The 22,211-nt window shown below is 43.4% G+C and overlaps 1 protein-coding gene across 1 annotated transcript in view; it reads right to left on the reverse strand.

Moving 5' to 3' along the window:
- Positions 1 to 22,211, reverse strand: part of ano8b (anoctamin 8b) — a 36,920-nt gene that overhangs the window by 8,709 nt on the left and 6,000 nt on the right. Inside the window, exons 2-12 of the mRNA XM_070961152.1 lie at positions 9,821 to 9,931; positions 8,796 to 8,928; positions 3,884 to 4,022; positions 3,634 to 3,730; positions 3,250 to 3,366; positions 3,028 to 3,155; positions 2,754 to 2,915; positions 2,516 to 2,668; positions 2,163 to 2,289; positions 1,928 to 1,983; positions 1,743 to 1,817 (exon numbers count right to left, since the gene is read on the reverse strand). Coding sequence (XP_070817253.1) covers positions 1,743 to 1,817; positions 1,928 to 1,983; positions 2,163 to 2,289; positions 2,516 to 2,668; positions 2,754 to 2,915; positions 3,028 to 3,155; positions 3,250 to 3,366; positions 3,634 to 3,730; positions 3,884 to 4,022; positions 8,796 to 8,928; positions 9,821 to 9,931 — 1,298 coding nt within the window. The remainder of the gene's footprint in view (positions 1 to 1,742; positions 1,818 to 1,927; positions 1,984 to 2,162; positions 2,290 to 2,515; positions 2,669 to 2,753; positions 2,916 to 3,027; positions 3,156 to 3,249; positions 3,367 to 3,633; positions 3,731 to 3,883; positions 4,023 to 8,795; positions 8,929 to 9,820; positions 9,932 to 22,211) is intronic.

Below are 22,211 nucleotides of genomic sequence, written 5' to 3' on the forward strand. Positions count from 1 at the left end.
CACAGAGGCCAGTGGCAGGTGAACGGACACTCAAGGCCTTTCAGTAATACTCACACCTCGCTAACAAATGCAAATCACACACACACACACAGACATAAGTACAAATATCCTGAAAGGGTAAGTTTGGATCCGAACTAACGCATTAAAACACCAGAGTCACATAGTAACGCTAACAAAATAACCTAAAGCGCAAAATTACTGACAAAGGAGTGTGGTGACTTTGAATAAAACAAACCCTTTAACTTAAAGGATAATTCAGGTTTGATGTCATAGCTATAGCTGCTAAGCTAAGTGCAGCACAGAACGCAAAGAGAAATCCACAGTAAAGTCCTGACAAAGACATGTTATTTTCAGTCAGTGATGGGAAACCTCGGAAATGGAGAAAAGAAAATACAGTTTGCTGCACTGCTGCTACCTACAGGAACGGTCAGCACAGATACGTCAGAGTCAGATACTGGCAGAATCAGACTGACAACACCAGATGGTTTTCACTTCAGACACTGAAAGGACGACGCCAGAGTTTTTGAATGTTTTAGCCAGGTTTTTCTTACCTTTGGAACAGCTATTGGTTTCTATTCATTTCACTGCAGGATGAAAATGAACTCAGAAGAACCACGTCTGCCTATATTTTTCAGTGTCATTGTACTCTTGCGTCGTAATGCAGTTGTAAGTGGAAAGACTGTGTCTGCAAAAAATTAAATATACTGTGACAAATATTTGTACAAGCTGGGCTGTTCTGGTTTATAATCAGACATGGGAAAACTATGAAGTCAGGTGATGTTAACAGACTGTGACAAGCCCAATGAGGTGGCACTCTGGCTGAGAGTGTAACAGAAACTGACAGACAGAGTGAGAAATTGAGGTGTGACTGGTGAGAGTCGTATCGGAAAAACAATTCGCACAAACTGCAAGGAAGGAAAAGGCCAATGAAAAAAAAAATCTACATTGACTCCACATCCCCCATGAGGAAAAATGGCGAAACCACCCAACTATTGTAACTAAAATGATGCTCATACTGTATGCAAGTGAGGTGGCACAGTGGAAGCAAGACAGAGGTTTTGATCAGCCAGAAATAAAAGCACCAATCATTTAAACAGTCAGACATTATCTTTTGACAATTCGCATTAAACCGCCCATCGCTCATTTTGTCTGGTGAATGCCACGTGTCTCCAGAGAAAAATAGGAAAGACATTAGAAGTGATGACATTTTTAAATTACACACAGGGATGTTTGAATCTTGAGGTTGTGCTGACCAAATTTGAAGTTTCATGGTTTTCACCAAACAGATGCAATGAAAACTACATCATTTTATACAAAACAGGTTGGTAGTTCAAGTTCATGTCGTGATCGGCACAGAGCATGCAAGGTCAACATGGACCTTTGACCTCTCGCCCAGACAGCGGATGCACAGGGATCATACTTTGGACTTGAGTAAAGCCCTGAAGAACCAGGGAACAGAGACCACAAGCATCTGGATCTTGAAGTAGAGGAAAGGCAGCAGATTGACCCGGACCTGCCGCGTCAGACTCCTTAACAGAGACAACACCAGCAGCATCTTCCACAGACGGACAAATGGATGGATGAGGGGATGGATGGTTATGGAAATCAATGCATGTAAGCAGAGAGAGCAAAGTATTTAAGGATGGGAGTTTGTAACAAGGACAGATGTTGGAGGACAACTGAATTACTGGAGCTAGCATGTGACAGAGAGGCATTAAAGCTGGCACTGAGACGTTTCTCACCTCTTTCAGCCGCTCCATGTCTTTGAGGTAGAATCCAATGTAAAAAAGGCTGAGATAAGAATTTACAAACTGAAACTGGCAAGACAAAGACAAAGAGGTGTCAGTCAAAGGAAATGAATGTTTTTAAAAATAAGCTTCTCCATCACATGTGTAGTTTAAATACTCTGGAAGAAAAAGCCACTCACAAGAACCATTTTGATGATGAGATTTTTCTCATAGGCACTCTGGAGTCTATAGTTTTCTGTGGAAAAACAGTAGAAATCATCTCTCATTGTACCTACTGAACCACTCCTAAACAATGTCATTTAGTGGAAAATTAAAGCTAATTCCTAATTAGAGCTCACAGCAGATTACTAAAGATCCATGAAGAGCACTTTTATTCAGATTATCCTCTATAAGAGATGGAAGCTCGACTCTCACCCATGTCATTGAGCCAGCAGGCGATTTTCCTGTACACCTCGTCACATGCAGTCACAGTGATAGCTAGCATGATTTTGGGGATGAAGCGAGCTAGCCGAGGCATTTCCTTGATCCCCATCACAAACTCCTGCAGGGACACAATCAAGAAAACATCATCATGGCTGTGTAAGCAGCTGTGATCGCTCTTGGACCAACATTTTGAAGCAGAACGTTCTTCCTCGTGTTCTGCCCGTAGCCTGCACTGTCCATGGTTTGAAATCCGTTAACCCGATCAAACTAAACAAGGACAGATGCAGCATAAAGAGATTTGTATAGCAGGATACACAAAACTCAAGTACTGACAACTGACTGACCTGCAGCTCAAAGCAGATGAGCATGACCAGGAAGACAAAGCAGAGACAGAGGATACAGATGGGCAGGCTGACCAACCACCTGAATACACGCCTCCGCCACGGAGGATAGTAGAACTCCTCACATCCTGTTATGGGACTGCAGCGCTTGACTCCCTGCCAAGAGAGAGCGAGTATGAAAGGGCCTGAAGGAGGAGAGAGGAGGAGAGAAAGATGGAGCCGGAGGTTTAGTGCCTCTCACCCGGAACTGAGGCCGTGGTTCCTCCAGGGATTCGGCAGGCGTGTCCAGTGTTCCCCACTTGTACGCCAGCTCGGCCCCCCTCCTCTTCCACCGCTCCAGAAACAGAGTGGCCCAGACCACGTTGAACAGTGCGAACACCACGCAGCAGATGTCACGGCTCGTCTGAAACAGCCCAAGCACAAACAGGCAGGTGCTCTTAGACTCCAATAGGGCGATGGTCATTTTTGAGTTGGTGATTTACGTCGTTTCGGGCTACGACAGCTTCTCTTCTCACCTGATCTGACTCAGTGAGCATCCACAGCACAAAGCCAATCACAGCAGGATATAACATAGACGTGGTGTAAAATCCCAGCCATGCAAAATACATGGCAATCTTCACCCCAAAGTAGTCACAGATGTCATCTGTAAAGAGACAAAATCACAAATTAGAAGGATAATAGAGTCTTATGTATGATTAATGTGAGACTAATGTGCGTGAGTATCTTGTTCTTCTGACCTAAAGGCTGTTTCTCGCACACAGCCTGGACCCAAGACTTCATCAGCTGACTGAGGATCCTCTGTTCATGGAGAGGAAAAACCTGCTGGATCACACCTCGCGCACTCAGCTCCGGGACTGCAGACAAAGCAAGTTGATATTACTGCACAGTGAATTTGTTAGCAAAAGAAACACAGATAGAAGAGTCAATACTGTTAATGAAGATAAAACTAAAACTATCAACATCAGTAAACCATCACCTCCATCTCATTTGGCTTCTTATGATTTTAAACCAAAACCAACTGAGGGCTTATTTCCAAAGCCTGCCCATGAGCTGCCTTCTGTTTAATGAAGACAAATATCACAGTGTCTCACAACGCTGTGCTGAAAAAGGATGCGACTTACTGATTGGCTGGCCCTCCAGGAAGTTGATATTATGAAGCACCTCCCCATGTTTGGCACGTAGATTGTCCATCCAGTATTTAATGATGCTCTGCCTCTCCTGCAGAGAACAAGGAGGAGGACGAGGGAGGGTCAATTCAGGTAAAGCCTTGACAGCACATTTACTGGCGTGTGTGTGTGTGTGTGTGTGTGTGTGTGTGTGTGTGTGTGTGTGTGTGTGTGTGTGTGTGTGTGTGTTTGCGCTGACACTGACCTGTGAAGTAAAGAAGCACAGCTCACTCTCGATGTTTTCGTAGATGTAGTCCTCCTCGCAGGAGAAGCTTCGCGTTCCTCCGCCAAACTCGGGCTTCACAGCTTTCCTCAGTCCCATCTCCTCAGCACCTCGCAACAAACTGCAGGACAACAAAGAGAGACCTCAACGTAGAAATCCACTCACCGGCGGTGCTACACAGCTTTATGGGCCTTAGTGGCAGTCACAGCATGATGCCGTGTTGTTTTTCCAATTTTTAGATCACTCATTACTCAGATCGTCATCTTGCTGCAGTCAGCTGGTATAAACATTGGTGTCTCTTTAATGATTGGTTTTTCTCAGAATATTAGTGCATTTTTTAATAACCTTTTACACCAATGGTACCTAAAACCTGAAATTTCCGGTTTAATGTTGTACAAATGTACTCAGTTTCGCCTTTGGACCGTTGGCAGCAAGGATAAGATCTGCAGTCAGGCACTGGGGGGATCGAGTGGGTATGGGTGGTGGGCTTATCTTAGACTTTTAGCTACTCAAAATAAAGGTGTCCTGGCATCCATAAGGGCTGCTTTATTACAAACAAGTCCACAGAATTCCACTTCCCAATGAATGTGACACTCAGCCAGCTGTGGACAACGAACAAAAACATGAAAACAGCACTGAAATATCCAGGATACATTCAGTGACACCTGAACGACATTGTGAGATTGAGACATTAATCCAACACGTTTCAGACCCGCCTGGGTCACATTAATGGCTGTACTTTGATGGACATTTCACTAGATTATGTTATACAAGTACTACAGAAAAGTAAAAGAACCTAAATATATGAATGCTGATTTGTGATGTTGGAGCAGCCACACAAACAGAGGCTTTAGTGCTCTCTGCAGTCTTTATTATGGACCAATTTCTGTGCTGGAAGGTGGAGAAAAGCACGTGAGACAACTCCACTCACTGTAAAAATAACTTTACCAATCTTATAATAGCTACATCCATGGCCTGTACTATGCGTCTTGTTATGTGCAGCACTATATTCTCCCCCTTCCTCTGACGCTCCGTGTTAGGTTCCGCTCTGTTATATTAAAATACCAGTCCTGAGGATCTGAAATATTTGGGGCTAGGCTCAAAACATTCAGGGCTGAGGCAGCAGCAAGGACTGACAGGACAGACAGGACGGACCCAAAGCTTTGGCACCATGCTCACAGCAACTGTATGCAAACAAGATGCAAGAGGTTTTCTGCAAATGATACACATGTTTTGAGGGAACCTGATGTTGTGTCTATTAAAATTACTGATGGGGACAAATTTCTGTGTTTCAAACCCCCATCCACCACGACTGGTTGTACAATACAAGCAATTTGAAGAAGTCACTTTGTTCTCAATTTCTTGGAGAAATGATGAATGAATTAGTCAAAAAACTAAAAAATGAGAACAATTACTAGTTTTAGTCCTTTTGTGGATAGCTGAACAAATTTCAACGAGACTGCATTTCAGCTGCGTAGAAACATTTCACTGTAAATTATCACAGTGTGCTTGACCAGTTTTTCATGGGATTAACAAAACAAACAGTAAACAACTAAATGACCAGAGATGGATTGTCCTTCGCAGAGCTAAAGTCATCTGAACTCTCCTCTAATGCCTTGACCTCATCACTCTCTCTCATCTCCTCATTTCCCATCAGCCTCTCCTCTCAATCTCCTCCTTTCTCCAGCCACTCTGTCCTCACCCCTCCTCTCCTTTCTCTCTTGCCTCTCCTTCCTCCTCCTCATCATCCTTTTATCGCCCAGTCCTCTCTTTTGCCACCCCCATCCCATCAGCCCTTTCTCCTCTCCTTCTGCCCTTCCCATTGGCTTTGTGCTAAAATCGCAGTAATAATGCAGCACCACACCCTCTGTTACCTCCAGGCTGACAGCTCACCTCGCTCTCTCTCAAATGTATGTACACACACACACACACACACACACACACACACACACACACATATATATATATATATATATATAGAGAGAGAGAGAGAGAGAGAGAGAGTTTACACACACATACAGGAGCACAGCCTAGGTGTGTCTGTAACATCCATCCATCATGCGGCTGCAGGCACTTGGAGGAGCAGCACAGAGAAGTACATCCAGCACCAAGATGGATTACAGCAGAAATGTGAGTTGTAAGCTCCTGTATCACGGCTGAATACTGCTTAGTGTGCAGCACCGTCACAAAAAAGGTCCTTGCCTGAGAAAAGAAAAGCTGTATCTGTTTAAACCAACTGTTTAGTAATCTAAGCCAATAACTGCAAGGCCTTTCAGAGGTGTGCGGCTCCTGCTGCTGCTGCCAGGAATCTTAATGAGATCACCCCTTTCTTATTTAATCAAAAACTTTATTGCCTTTTACACTCTCCATCCACAAATACAAGGTGTCTTAATTTGGAGACACACTCCATGGGAATGTGTGGACAAAGCTAACCTTGTAAAAGAGCAGAATACTGCTGAGGGAGAGCAGCGCACGTCAGGTTTATGCTAATGTAGCAAATATTCATCAGATGTAATGTAGAAACTCAGCAGAACAGGACGGCATACTGTAAACTGCCCAGTCAGAGCTGAGGAATGAGCAACGGATGCTACAGTACGCCAGCTACCACGAGAGAAGCATTTTCCTAAACGTCACACTGAGCGCGTTAATTGCTAAAATTGGACTTTTTTCTATGGTTATTTTCAGGGAAATCCAGGGAGCCTTCCTGAAAACAGGCTGTGAACCCCAGCTGTTTTGATGCTGATCTCATATTCGCTTTCAAAACAAACACGCTGGAGAAAGAGCAATGTGATTTCAGTTGTCTGGCTCATACGAAACACGCTTATATATGTTAGCAAACACACCTGGAGCCCTCAGCTGGTATTGTCACATTGCCAAATCTCACTGGTTTAGTGTGCAAAGGGAATGGCTATTCAAGGTGAGCTCTTTCTGGGTTATCTTTTCTATCACGTGGAATGTAGGTCAACCTACGGAGCAGGTGTGTGTGTGTGTGTGTGTGTGTGTGTGTGTGTGTGTGTGTGTGTGTGTGTGTGTGTGTGTGTGTGTGTGTGTGTGTGTGTGTGTGTGTGGAGAGAGAGACAAGAGTGTGCTTCATGTCACACTGCAATCATTTTCCTCGAGCGTTTGATCTAAAACCCACTTGCACCCTTTCAGAAAGCACTCTCAATCCTCCGACCACATCACCCCCTCAGTCCTCCCTGTTCGTTTCTCTCCCTGCCTCCCTCCTTCTCTCCTGGTCTCTCTTTGCCTCTATCGGTCTCTCTTTCTTCTTTCTTTCCGGCCATCTGTCTATTCCTATTACATTTGTGGGTAAAAGGTTTGGTTAAGACTCCCTTTTTTTTTTTTTTTTTTTTCAAGAGGCCCGCTGCTCAGTGCACAGTCAGCAGAGAGAGCTCGACGTTTTGTGAAGAGGTGAAATGCAGGAAGGAACAGCGAGTGCCATCCTCGTCCCCTGGATTGTATTTCTCAGTATTTATACGCCAAAGTCAATGCTGAGATTAAAATGACCCCGGGCTCATCCTCAGTTCCCCTGGGGACTTTTTCCAAAACAGAAGACTGTGTCTGGGCTGCGTAATCAGAGCAAATACAATCCATACGCTTTAGCCTGACTCTAACCTTCTGCAGCACTTTAAATAACCTGCAGCAGAGCAGTGGGGCCGATACACCAGGCCCCATGGCTGCTGTGCATAAACTGAACTAATGCTGCAGTTAAATATATCATAATAAACAAAGGCACAATTTTACACCAGCACAAAATAGCAGGGACATTTTTGTCTTTAACATCCCAGCTCCAGTCGTAGCACCTAAAAATAACTAAACCTCAAACTACTAGAGGAAGCAGTGATACATACTGTATTATTCATTTGGAAATCTGCTCATTTTCAAGTTACTGTTGTAGCTCCTTGCCTGTATTCTGTCCAGGGTGATTACCTCACACAGCTACACCTATAACAGCCGCGACGGCAGCACTGTACCTATAACAGGTCATGACAGTAAAGCAGAATTCACACAGTGGGTTGTTTTCAGGTGGGCTAAAGCTGAAAAAATTGAAGCATCAAAAGAAAGTTTTTTGATAAAGCTGGAAATGAAAATTTGAAAGGAAAGTTCGACATTTTGGGAAATACACTGAATGTCTTGGCAAGAGTTAGACTAGAGGACTGATATACCACTCTCATATCTGCACACTGAATATGAAGGTCTTAGCTTAGCATAAACTGGAATTTTCTGGATTGATCAAACAAATAAGATACAGCATGTTAACTAGCAGGCAGAGCCAGGCTAACTGTTTCCTCTGTTTCCATGCTTTATGGGAAGCTAAGCTTATCGCCTACTGGCTGCAGCTTCATGTTTACCATACAGACATGACAGTGGTATTGATTTACTCATCCGTCACAGCCGTGTCTGTTCCTCAACTTATTTCCCTTGTATCTCTTATGTTAACCCCTCCCTCTGTATCTCCCCTGTTCCTCTCTGTATGTGTATGTGGTGTGGGCATGACTTCCTTTCTTCGGTGCAGCTCATTCATTTCACCTACCCAGCCTGCACATCTGCCTTCCATCAACAGTGTATCTTCTCCGGCTCTCCATCCACTCATTGCCGGATCATTGTTTCAGCCCCTGCAGGATTACTCATCTGCCTGCTCGCCAGTGTACTACCAACCTGCTACCTTCATGCAATGCTCCTCCATTCATCCACCCTGCCCAGCCGGTCCTGCCATACCTCATCACCCTCACGCCCCCTGCCTCACTCAGTTATTTCCCCTCTCATTCCACCTCCACTTCCCAAACATAACAAGAGGAATAACAGATTAATCAATAATGAAAATAAATGCTGGTCGCTGCCATAAGAGCACATAAGGAATGAATGACAATAATGACAATAATGGAGTCCTTACTTTTCATATGTAGCGGTGACGAAGAATGCGTACACTCGTGTGTGCTTATGATGTCGGATTTGGATGATGAGCTCTGGGATTCCCAGCCGGATGTGGTTCAGTAGCCATAGCAACGTGTGGTCATCTGTAGTGTCTGTGGAAGGAAATGAAAAATGAAAATACATTTTCAACCATACCCACGCATCACTGTACACAAGAGCGGCCGAGTCTTGTGCTATTTATTGCTGAGCGGCAGCTGGAGGTTAAATGTCGTACTTACAAACACGAGAGAGTGACTCATGACTTCTTCTCTGCTTTCTTAGGTTCAGGCTATGAATACTGAAGTTAAGTGAGGTTGTATCACCAACATAACAGTCATGGTCCTTATCTTTATTATCAGCTGTATATAGCTGTAGACATTTCTGCTGTTGCAGGTAATCACTGTTCTCTGCCGCTCAGTGGTTAGCTAAGGATCTTTAAGTTCTGTAAGATATATATAATAATATGAAATGCATGTAAATGAGAAAAAATAAAGACATATAAGAGTATTACTTTCTTCCTTGCCCAGGCATGGCAAGATAAATTTGCAGCCTTCTTCTTACAACATAAACTCGCAATGAAATTATAGAGTAAGAGCACATTTTGCATTTTGTGGGGTTGCAGCATTAAAATGAAAGGCTGTTTCACATTTGGGACTTTTGTGTCAACTTGCATAATGCAAATGTATCTGCATGTGTGCTCTTGTACTTCTATATATGTACAGACCAATATTTACACCGTAAGAGTGGAGAAACTGGAAAGTTAGTAAGTTGAAATGATTAACAGATTAGACAGAACGCTATCTGGCAAATATATGTTGTGATAAAGTCACTTTTCAAGACGTGCTGTTTTTTTCACCAAAATAAGTATTATCTGCACCTAGGTGAGGGTAAGGGTTGACCAGAGGCATGTTGTTGTGATGGTTAGGTTTAGGTATGCATTATGTCAGTGAAGGTCCTCACAGGCATAGAAACACAAACATGGGAATGTGTGTGTGAGTGCCTGACCTGCAAATGTCATGAGGACATCACAGTTCTCTGTGGGCACCGTTTTCATCCAAGACTTATGAGACATGATGTGTCTCCCAGCCTGCAGCAGCCGCTTTCCAAACAACTTATCTGGGAGGGAGACAGACAGAGAGACAGACAGACAGAGAGAGAGAGAGACAGACAGACAGACAGACAGACAGACAGACAGACAGACAGACAGACAGACAGACAGACAGACAGACAGACAGACAGACATGCAGAGAGAAAGAGACCAAGAGTCACCTTTTCAAAGTGAAACAGTGTAAGGAGCAATGACATTTCAAACATTTTTGGCAAACCCACCCTCCGAAAGTCTTACCCCTGCTGTCCCATCACACACAGAGACACACACACAGAATCATCTTTCTCGACGGGACAGATTTAAATGTCACGCCGCTTCGCCGCACAACACGAGATTGACAGAACTAATCCTGCCCTGCCAAGACCAGAGGCCACACATTGTCCACACTCTCTGTACTGACACATACTCACACAGACACTGGGCTCAATCATCTCAACACATGTAAGTGCAGCTGTTTCTCTGTGTTTTGATGTGTGCCAAGTCTCAGGAAGACCCACAAAAAAAGCCTTGAATAATGAAAGAAGACTCCTCAAGGTCCAAGATTTCAACTATTCTCAATGTACAGCCAGTACAGTGAATTCAGCTCCTGTGTAGAATTACCTTGTCTCCATTCCAGAAGTCAACAGCACGCCAAGAATAGCTCTACTGTGGCCACACAGTAATGTCACATTATAACACGGTCGCCCTCACTGCAGCAGTCTGAAGGAAGATAATGCACGGCACATATTTCTTCTCGGGTGAATACTGCAACGTCATGGAAATATTTGCATTTTTAAAACAACTGCAGCCTTTGCATCCAGTCTCAAATGAACTTATCTTCGCTGTAGCACCTCATTCATCTGTCACTGATCCTCTGGAGTCTCACATTCCCACCCATATGTACACGGACAGGCAGCCGTGCCAATAGTTTAAACAGCACTAAGTGATCCTGTAACCAGTGTAACCTCAGACCCTGCTCAGCTGTCAGAGGACAGTTTGTGAAAACCATTTCCCGGGTCATGAATAATAATGACAGCAGCCTGGAGAGAATGCCCGTCCCACAACAGCCCTGTGACCGCTGAGGCATGGAGCGTCAGAGGAGCCGGAAAGTGCGGCACTTTGCAGAGATCATGCATAGGCATGTTTATTGTCACAATGAAAACAGTAGAAAATATTAAGTAAACAAGTGGACGACCAAACTATGAAAGCTACAGATCATCTTACTGGTTTATGTACTGCCTCCATGATAACAAAGGTCAAGGTGAACGCAGGCTGTATATTTAACCATGATATCACCACTACTAGCATGACGCTGTAAATCACACAGTATCTCTGTGTTCTGTGGATCCAATAAACACCTGTCACATAAAAGCATCATCCTGCTGCTGCTCTCTGTGGCCTCCTGCTTCCTGGACCAGAGTGGTGACAGAGAGGGACACACAGCGGGGCTTCCCAGAAACCAGCCGGAGGGTCTTTTCCAAAGACTATTGTTTCACTTCTATGTTTACAGTCCTGCATACACATAAGCAATGAACCCACACGCAACATGAAGCTAAACTACGTCCGTATGCTACTTTCAACACCTGCACGTAAATCGCTCGCTGGCTTATTTTCAGAAAAATTTGGTCCGCTGGCAGAACCACTAATCAATATTTTTACTGAACCAATGGAGGAAATTACTGAGTGTAACTGAAAGGGGTCACAAGTAGTGAAGAGCCAACATACAATTATCAGCCTGCTGCAGTACACTTCAGCCCTGCTGAACTTTTTCATCTTTTTGGATCAATGTTTTGGTTTTCTGGCCTGTAATCTCCACTCTCAGCCTCACTTCCAGCCACAGCAGGCAGCTGTTTTCAGCTGAAACGCTATAATAAACTCCCTGTACGCTACCTGTCCGGCAGCAAACTGCAGACGGACAAAGCAAACGACTAACACGTGAACACAGTGAAGCATTTAGCAACTGTCAATCATTTTATAGGCCTGCTAATGGTTTGTTTTTGCTCAGAATGACAATATTCAAGCATTGTGAAAATATTGCACTACTACTTCTGTCTCTTAATATTCTCTTTTATAATCACATTAATATTGCAGTTTTTATGTCCTTTTTGTTCCTTAACTCCTTTCTCAAAAGCACCATGGTTCTCACCTAAAAAGTTCTATGTAAATAAAATGAAGTAAAGGAAAATTAGAGCCATTAGAGACATGGGGAGAAGGCAACAAAACAAAAGTTTTGCCCAGTACATCTATGAATCCGTCTACCTTTTCTTAAAGTTCATCCAAGTGTATTTTGCTGGAGATGATATTTTATGACAAGTTGAATCAAAACAGGCTGGAGTTACAAAGTTGTACCTGCAAACAGACCTTTGAGGTAGTGTTACTATTTGAAGGATCCAACTTCAATACTTACAAAGAGGTTCCGACAACTTGATCTGGTTCCACACCGCTCTTCCCCTCTGAAGAACATTTTCAAACATCGCAACAGGCCGAGCAGAAAACAGAGCGACGTATTTTGACTTTTTAATCTCGAGAGGTACTCCTAGATACTGAAGTCTGACTGGCTGCTCCACTGTGCTTCAGACGAAAGGCTGCAGGCAGAGCTGCGACATGTCAGCAATTCTAATGAGTCCTGTATTCATCACTGAAGGCAACACACAGAGCATGCACACACACACACACACACACACACACATACATACACTCCTGGAACAGCCAGCAGATTGGCTACCACAATGCATCATTTTATGAACCCCAATACTGAGCACGTGTTCAGACGGCTTGCCTGCATTTACGTGTTTGTTACTTGGTTGAACATGAACAGTGATTCATCCATCGCCCATCAAAGCATCACTGCACAGACTAGGCCCGTCTGACGGGTTTGTGTCTGCATGTGTGTGTGGAATGGTGTGTTTTGCACTGCACAAACAAACCACCTCTCAGCCTTCAGGGGGAACAAGCACATCCTCCACCACGGCCAGCTGAGCGGAGTAAACGGCTGCTCAGCTGCAGGATCATCAGCTCTTTTCTGGGTCAATATTAACTAAAACATCGACAACATGATGAGCTACTAATATTCAGTAAGCAACTAATTAATGATGAATACGTGTACCTCAATTTACAGTATCACCAAAGTTTCCCCAGTTTTCTGAACATTTTATTTACAGCCCAGTTGGGTCATCTCTGTTTTTAATATAATCACAATTACATAGAAACATGATTCTTATTGTTGTTCATGTTGGCACAATAAGTGAATTTCTGAGTTTGAAAGCTCTTTTTGGCCCTGTAACAGAAAGCAGGTCGTCACTGAGCAGGTTGGCCCAGGAGTAGCAGTGATACAGATGAAGCCTGTATTACTCACGGCCTTCACAGTGACACAATTGTTCCAGGGCTAACGCTTATCAGACAGCAGCCAGGCAGGCCTAACAAGCAGGGTGTCTCTCTGTGATCTGAGTTGCTCTCTGAAGCATTTCTGTGGGATGTTAATGTGTGTGTGTGTGTGTGTGTGTGTGTGAGTGTGTGTATGTCCACACAGGTATTTGTTTATGTGCCTGATTAATGGGGTGTAAATCAGTCATGAAACTCAGGCAAAGCACTAAAATGAAGGTCACAGACACTTGAGGAAAGACTTGATGATGCATTCGCTGTCTTTTCTGGCTCTCTGGTCTTGTGTGGCTGGTGCCGCTCTGGGTCAACTTGGAAGATTTTACTTGGTTGAGTAGGGGTTATTTAAAGTTTTGGGCTCCATCTTTAAACACATCGAGGTGCAGTTTGGATTAGCTTGAAATAATATGTAAACTGTGTATTTCTAGTTGAAGAAAGTTGATAGTCTGCCTTGATATGACTCAAAGCACACCAAGAGCCACAGGCTGACAAAAATGGTTTATACATGGTTTAAAACATAGAAAACTGTTCTCTCATTTTCAGTTCATAAGTTAACATCGCATTGCTGACAAATCCATGGCAACACAAGTAGCCTATGCGGTATGGTGCTTAACAGAAAGACACTGTGTTAGTTAAAATGATAACCTGCAGGATTCTTGTTTTCTGGCAGCCACTTTGGTGATTAACAGTAATTGCTTTAGGGTTGTGCATAGGGGCGACTCACTGACACTCACAGCAGCTTCATGCTGTACATTTCATCCGCCTTATTCCAAACAACCTGCTGGTGTCGCTTCAGTACATGCAAAACACATCACTTGCAACAGAAGAGAGGATTTTTTGACCTTGATCAACCCATGATGTTTGCTGTAATAGTAGATATTAATAACATAGGAGAATGTTTTTGTATCTAATTCCTTATTAAATATTATACATGGGAGAAGTCCGTAATACTGTCTGAACAAGGCATTAAGTTTCCATTGGTCTATCATTATAGGCGTAATCAGGTGATCAGGTTACCTGATGAAAGCCTTTCTTTATCATTGTATGCACAGCATTAAAGTCACACTTATCAACAGAATGAGGGCAGAACATCCAATGTGGAATTGATTTGTACTTCAGCTTGGGTTCATATCAGGCAAAAACAAAATACTAAAATCCTTTGCTGCGAGGGGTGAGGCAGCCGTAGACAGTGGCACATTAATGCCGACATACAGTTGGCATCATTAGGAGACAAACTGTTCCCCTGTCTGACTGTCTGAGGCCTGCAGTGCAGATTCACTGCACTGATACGACGCTGAAGATTCGCACTTTAAAATGCACCTGTAGAAAAAGATGCCTTTCGAAAGAATGCCTGGAAACAGAGTGCATTTCCTAGGAGGCGAGAGACTAGAGCAGGATTTATGTCTCCTCAGTCACGAGTCATTTTGAAGTTCTGCTCTCAGAGAGGCAGAGAGACAGACACAAACACACACATAATGTAATAAAGGCACAGACTGACAGAACTCCCAGCAGACAGGGAGGGAGGAGAGCTAACAATAAGACAGAAAACACTGCCATTGTCACATCTACTGAGTGTGTGAATGAAACAAATGACCCTATTAGAGCGATTATGTCAGTAAGTGGGACAGCGAACCTAATCAGGTTCACACACCCAACGATTTCCTTAATTAGAACCATCTCCCTCTCTGACGCTCTACGTCGCCATCCTGGGCAGATGCGTCCACACCCAGCCACGACGGACCATAAGGCAACACTGCTGACAGACAGTGTCCTTTGAAACCTGTTCCCAACTCCCCAAACACACACAGCACGCGGAGGGGCAAATATAGACACACAGTAAAACACACACAGACATGCCGACAGAAACAAGAAATATCACATCCCTGCATACAGACATGCAGCACATCGAGGTGCAGCAGCAACATCCATGCTGAGTCATCAAATCATACAGCTGAAACGTCTGAAATAAATACCCAATCAGGCCATTCCACCTGTGAAGATTATGTGAATCAAGCTGTGGATTCTGCAAGTGCAGCCTACATGTCCTGAGGGGAAAAGAGCGAGCCATAACCCACCTCTCCTCTTCTTTGCCCCTTTCTCTTTCTCCCCCCTCTCCCTGCCTCCCGCTTTCTCCAACTCCGGGACATTGACTCGCTTTATTGCTTGTCGCAACAGCCACCTCACTGCACCCTCCCAATGCAAAAGGTACACAGTCTGCATATATTTTGGCACCAAATGCACAAGCACTCCCGATTCCACATTGCATCTTTCTTTTTCACTGGCAGCTGCACACACAGATGTGCTGATGATATGTAAGCCCTCTCTTCCTGGTGTAGCAGAGCTCCCCTCCTGCCTCTTTTCACTTCCTTTCACCTCCAGTCTGTCCTCTCTTCCACCACAGACCTCCCAGTGTCCATCTTTCTGTTGCAACCATCCCTGCCCCTCTCTCTCATCCAAATCCTCTTTTTTAGCCCCCCTGGGCTGAATCTCTCCGTCCCTCCTTCTCTCCATGCCTTCTTTTTATCTGTCTCTCTCTGAGCTCTCCTGCCTTCCCTCTCACTCAGGCTGTCTCAAGAGGTATTTGTCATCATCGTGTATATGGAGCTTCTGTGGATGATGCCTTCAAACTAGGCAGAGGGGGAATGCTTGGTAGTGATACAAATAAACCTGGGTTAAAAAAAGTGCAGACGCTTCAGTGGTCAAGCACTAACACAATGCTGTCTTTTGCAAAAACTCCATTTTTGCGATTTGCTGTTGCATTTCCAAAAACACCTCTCATCACTCTGTAAATTGAAAGACACTGAAAGGACAAAAGATGCATAAAGACAAACATGCTGTAGGTGACAATATCCTCCATATCCGCTGTTATGGGTTTTGGAAAAAGCATGTAATCAAAGCTGGTTTCCTGTAGGTTTCAACACTGCAGTGCCATCAGCTTGCAACCAGCCCTGCTGCTAATTAACAAACATCTTTCTCCAGCCATTAACAAAAACTGCTGACATCATCTCAACATCACAGGTATCCCAATTATAACAGACACAGGACAGCTCTGGTGTAGTAAAGGAAACAAAACTGCATTTTAAATTTAGAAGAGTAAAATAAAGTGTAAACAGCCACGTTAGCAGCTCTGTAAGGTTGTACTTAGGGCTAGTGGTGCTTTGAGCTAATTACTACAGCCACTAGAGGTTGGCGCCTAACAATAAAGTAAATATGGGTTGTAATAATCTACTTGCCAATTCACTGTTTTTCTGGTAAGGATGGGATCTGTTCATCATCTTACTTAACATGTTAGCATCCCAGCATTCGTTAATTAGTAATATTGGCACAACGGTAAGAACAGGAAGACCTCCCATTGCTCTAATTTGCAGGCATTCATGTATTATTCCATCATGGCTGCCTCCGCTGCTAGAAGTCATACCAGGTGAAGTTCTTAAATTAGCTTCTTTTGTAGTATTGCAGCGCTTTCAACAAATAATGTGAGGCACAATAGCTATTTTTAAATTAGCTGAATTATTCTAGTAGATTTCAATGAGATATAACTGCAGCAGCAGCAGCAGCGATGGTGGCTTTGGTGGTGATGGTGGCCAGTAGTTTGTCAAAGCTTCTGTAGTTATTTTCACCAGTTCTTCCCACTCAGGTGCTCATAATTACAGTTTGAATGATATGATTGTGTCTTAAACACAAATAACATTAGTTCTGCTTGGTGGCAAAAAGACCAATGTCAGCCGGTGTCAGTGAATGGCAGTCCATCAGTAACTGAGATTATTTCAGTCGGGATGAATGAAACCACATCCAGAGCCGTGCGGCTAGAGTGGCTAAAACATGACGTGAGGGACTGATTCTGAGATAAAAGAACCTGTGATGTAGTTGAGATCAGGGCTGTCACTTTTCAGGAAGGAGATAGGGGATGTCTGTTCCACCTTTGTGACAAATGGTGGTTGTCAGAACTCTGGTTTCCTCATTAGCAGGCGCAGGTAGCATAATAGGGCCTCGTCCTTAGCTTCAAAATAACAATGATTACATGTGACACTGGAGCCGCCCGTGGCTGCAGGCCAAGAGAAGGACGAGGCAAGACCATGTAGGAGGAAAGGAGCCGCGGTGCTCACACAGCAGAAGAGTTGAGGTATCACTTTTCCCCACTCCATCTTCTTTCTCTCCTTTAAATCACTTTTTGTCTCTGCTCCTCACTTAGTCTCAATAAATATGCCTCCTACATTTCCCACACTCTCTCTTTTTCTGCCAAGTAGGCTAATCAGTGGTTCATTCAAGGTTAGCTGGTTGATTTGGGTGAGCTGCCACAGAGAAGAAGCAAAAAGGCACAAATTGAGCTGTCCTGTCTGTTATAAAGATGGGGTTAAATGAGGAAGAATGATGCAGTCTACTATTCAGTCAGGTAACAATCATGAACCGGAGCCAGCCTTGAATCCCTTTCATGCCATGTTGATGCAGACTACTCCTTCAGACAACCACAGACTGGTTATCTAACTGGCTGAATTGAGCATTGTCAAGGGGGAGATTGAGAATTATGAGTAAGCGAGTGGTGATGATGAATATAGTGGAATGAATAGCAGCCTTTGTGGAGCAAACAGACCTCGTTGTTGAGTAGTGGGCAACTGCCAAAGTGGGGGAAGGGTTTTCTGATTAACTCCAAGAACAAAAGGATTACACACAACTACAACGCAAACATACGCAAGTTGTCATTTCTGTGTTGTATGGAGCAGTTTGAACTGTAGCACAGGCATTCACTTCCTGGTTTTCTGGCTGAGAGTTAGGTAATAAGATCGATACCACTCTCTTATCTGACGGTTCAATATGAAGCTGGAGGCAGCAGCTGGCTAGCTTAGCTTAGCATAAAACTGAGAACGGGGTGAAATTTAGCCTTGCTCTTTTTTTATATACATTAAACATACTAGATGTAACAAGAATATAAGTTGCTTTTAGAGGTGTTGGTAGATGGATGTTGTTACTTTAAGATGAAGCCATGCTAGTTGTTACCACCGTTTCCAGTTTTTATGCTAAGCTAAGCTAACCAGCTGGTGGCTGCAGCTTCATTCTGAATGCACGGGCATGACAGTCGGCAACAAAGCAAATACACATCATAGCTAATTTCCCTAAATATGCTACTATTTCTTGAACTTCAGAGTTTTACCTAAAGGCAAGGAGGAGGCCTGAAGCACTGCGATGCAAATTTAATCATCACGACACAAAGGTTTTTCCTGTTCAGAGCACACAGAGGGTCATATGGAGGACCAAACAACTCAGGCGTTCAGAGAAAACAGACTCATACATTTTTAAGGAGCTTTAACAGAGGGCATTAGCTCTAATGTAGGACTGTTACTGTACCAAACTCCAATCTAGCTACCTCAACCTTTTGTCCAGGAGTGTGGGGGTTAACTGGATTATGGGAAGAAATATAGAAAATAGGATTGCTTTCATCAGAATTGAGGGTGCTCAGTTTGTGCCAATGCCTCAGGAGGTCATTTCTAATTAGAATCATTATAGGTCTAATCATTAGAGTCAGGCACTATAGTGTAGTGGGACATTCCAGTAAACTTAAGGCCATCTGGGTATTTCTATTCACATGAGAAATTATGCTGCACTCTGTGACAACAGAAGAAGAAAGGACAACAGAGGAGTGAATTTAAACTGTAGCAGTGAGTCAGTCAGTCTGATGGCTAATCAATCTTTATAATGGTACAATGTTCTATTCTTGGGCAGGAAAGATGGGAGGGAGGCAGATCAATAACCAGAGGAACCAGTGATTACTGTGCATTGCTACACCATTCCTCCCATTTCCTGTTCAATGACAAGCAGAGGAAGACATCTTTAATGGCCAAGTCGGATTTGATTTCTGGAGCCTTCCGAAAAGGAGCTTGAGGAAGGCTGATCCAGCATTTCATCACGGTTTGTTAGCACAAGTCGTACTGCAGAAGCATTACAAGAAGTGTAACACCGTTGTTGTATTAAGCTCACCTGCTAACCTGAAACAAGGCTGAGCGAATTCAACCCAACTGGAGCAAATGATTTTCCAGATTTTCAAAGTCTTTAATATGGCGAAGCCTCGCCAGTTTAAAAAAAAGAGCTTCACACAAACGACACGCTGTTGACTCGTACGCCTGAATAAACACAGATCAGGAGCAAAGTGAAAAACTGGAGATATTTCACTCTCAAATGCAAATACGGATGTCACAGCAGTGGTTATGCGGTTTATTTTCCTTGACAGCCGATTTCTCCAGGCATCATCGGAAACACTGCATGACTGCAGCCTTCTCATAGCACTTTGCTACAGGAAATGACAGGAGACAAAGCAGCAGCAAGCATAAGACAGAGCACCAGAATCATGATTCTCCGACCAGACCAAAAGGTATCTACACGTGTGCTCAACAAAACAGGCAAGCTGCTGCCAATGACATCATGCTCTTTTATAGGTGATGGTGTGGACGGAGTGGTAAACAAAAAGGCAGGGAGAAAAGAGGATGTAGAGGAGTAAGGCAGAGGAAATATATGAAAAGGAAGCTCAAATAAAAGCCTTTCATCAGTCAACATAGACAATGTGCAAATATATGAGCTGGAACATAATGTCCCCCCTTAGCTGCAGCAAGACTTTCACCACATTCATTCAACCTTCATTAAAGGTGGTGGCCAGAATATGACTGGGCTTTTCGGACAAGGAACAAGTGACGCAAACCAAAACAAGAAGGAGAGCAGTGGAAACGACATCAGAGCTAATTACACACTCCAATCTCTTCAACCCCTCTGACCGTTCAGAAGACGAGTCAGTACAAAGTCACGCTGAGCAGCCAAGCTTTGTTTAAACTAACACAGCTTTATTTAAAATTCTAGTGGAGATCCCAGAGCTCCCAGAGATACCACAGATGTCAGGCTGAATCATGGGAAACTGCATAAAATGATACACAGGACACGGAGAATTTTTCTGTTTGATGAAATGGTGCAGCCATAAAAACATGGAGTCCTGGGTTTAATAAAGAGCTGGAACAAGCTGATACAGAATATATGCGTGAAACTGTTGGAGTGGAATTAAATATTTTGTCTAACCTGAAAGCTACTTTAATTTACTACATTTTCCCAGTGTGGGATCAATAAAGTCTCATCTTATTTTAACTTTACAGTAAATAGAAAACAAACAGTGGAATTTAAGGGGCTAATCTAACGTGGAATAGCCTCCTTTAGCCTCCTTTAATCTTTTAGCATCATAGCTTAATGTTACTTATTACTGTGAAGTTAACACGTCACAAAAATGTCTTTATTTACAATTTTAAAGTGGCTAATCAATATTTTCATAATAACAATGTTTCAAATGACAATGTGAAAACTTGTATGATGAACCTACAGAGAACCTCCAGCTGCCTTTGCTTTAACAGAGCTTCATACTGCAGGTTCAGCTCATTGTTTAGCCATCCAGCTGCAGGTTTACACTTTTGGTTTACTCTCACTGCTTAAGTTTAGTTTCAATGCAGCTGTTTTCAGCAAATTACCTCAACACCCAAACACGACAGACGCAGTTACAACTAGCAGGTGAACATAGACAAATATTGTCCTCAGGAGTGTGTAGAGACCATAAACAGAGCTACAAGAGAGGATATATTAGATTTGAAAGGCGGCCAGAGACGAGACTCCAAATTAATGATAATTTTATTAAGCAACCGTTGCCAACAAGTTCATCATATCAACTTGAAAATGGATGATATGTCAGTGCTGTGTTAACAACTTGTTTCTGCTGCCCCCAAGTTAAGCATAAGAAGTTCTGGGGGTTTTTTTTTAAGTCATAAAAATTGTTGACACTGACTTTTTTAATAAACAAAGGGTATGAGGGGTATCATAATAACATATATAATAATAATATAAATGTATTATGTGCATAACCTTTTATACACTTTAAATATTGCATAGGTTTTGTGTGTTACTTACACTGGATGTAATAGATCAAACCATAAGATGCTTGGTCCTTGGCTCCACAGCTGTTTTTGAAAAGTTAATGGCACTGGCATCACAGAAAGTCCAACAAGGACCCATAAAAATAATGCAGCGTCTTGGTGACAGATGTTGCTTCTGGCAACCATAAAAATGGGCATTGTACAAGAGCCTCAACTTCACTGAGGAAAACAGATTAAAAAGAAGGCCAGAAAAAGGGAAGGCAGGAGATTTACTGAGGTAAAGTCCCGGCGGGGGGGGCTCTACCAAGCTCTTATCTGTCATCTACAGCTGTGGGCTCTATGCTAATGTCTGAACAGAGAGTGTTGTTTTCCCCATCACCGAGCTGCACGCAAGTTACTCTCTCTAAACACTTCCAGTCAGAGATAAAGGGGAGAGGCTCATGAGTACTGATTCTGTTACGCTCCCTTCCTGCCCTACACCATTACCAACCACGATGAAAACTCAGAGCCGTGCAGGAGAAACAGATGAACATTAGCTGAAAGAGAAAAGTGATAGAAGAGTGACTGCTGAGTTATGAGGTCATCATCAGAAGAAGCCCGAGTGCGCTGCAGCATTTTTGAGCGAACTGACTGCCGCTTTCGACTAAGGTTTAACTTTGACAATGTGTCTGCTGCATGGAGTGATGAGGAGAAGATGATGAGGACTGAACGCACCTCTCTACCTACCAAACAATTGTAACAGTACTGCACGGAGGCTAAACAAAGCAAGTCACAGAGGGGTATTAAGAGAGACAAGAAACAAGAACGATAAAGGATGAAGAAGAAACGCATTACAGCCTTATTGTGCTTCAAAAGTCCCTTGTTTCTCATTGACTGGCTCTGTGCTAACACTGACATGGATAATATTTCTATTTATTAGCTGCTGGAGGGAGAGCTTTTCTCCCCCATGCACCGTACGTTACACTTTCACGGCCCTTTAGCCTTCTCTAGGGGCTGCAGAGTGGCTAATGTGGAGCAATTCCCCACAACTGAGGCT

The sequence above is a fragment of the Chaetodon trifascialis genome, chromosome 4 (assembly GCF_039877785.1).
Source record: "Chaetodon trifascialis isolate fChaTrf1 chromosome 4, fChaTrf1.hap1, whole genome shotgun sequence".
Lineage (NCBI taxonomy): Eukaryota > Metazoa > Chordata > Actinopteri > Chaetodontiformes > Chaetodontidae > Chaetodon > Chaetodon trifascialis.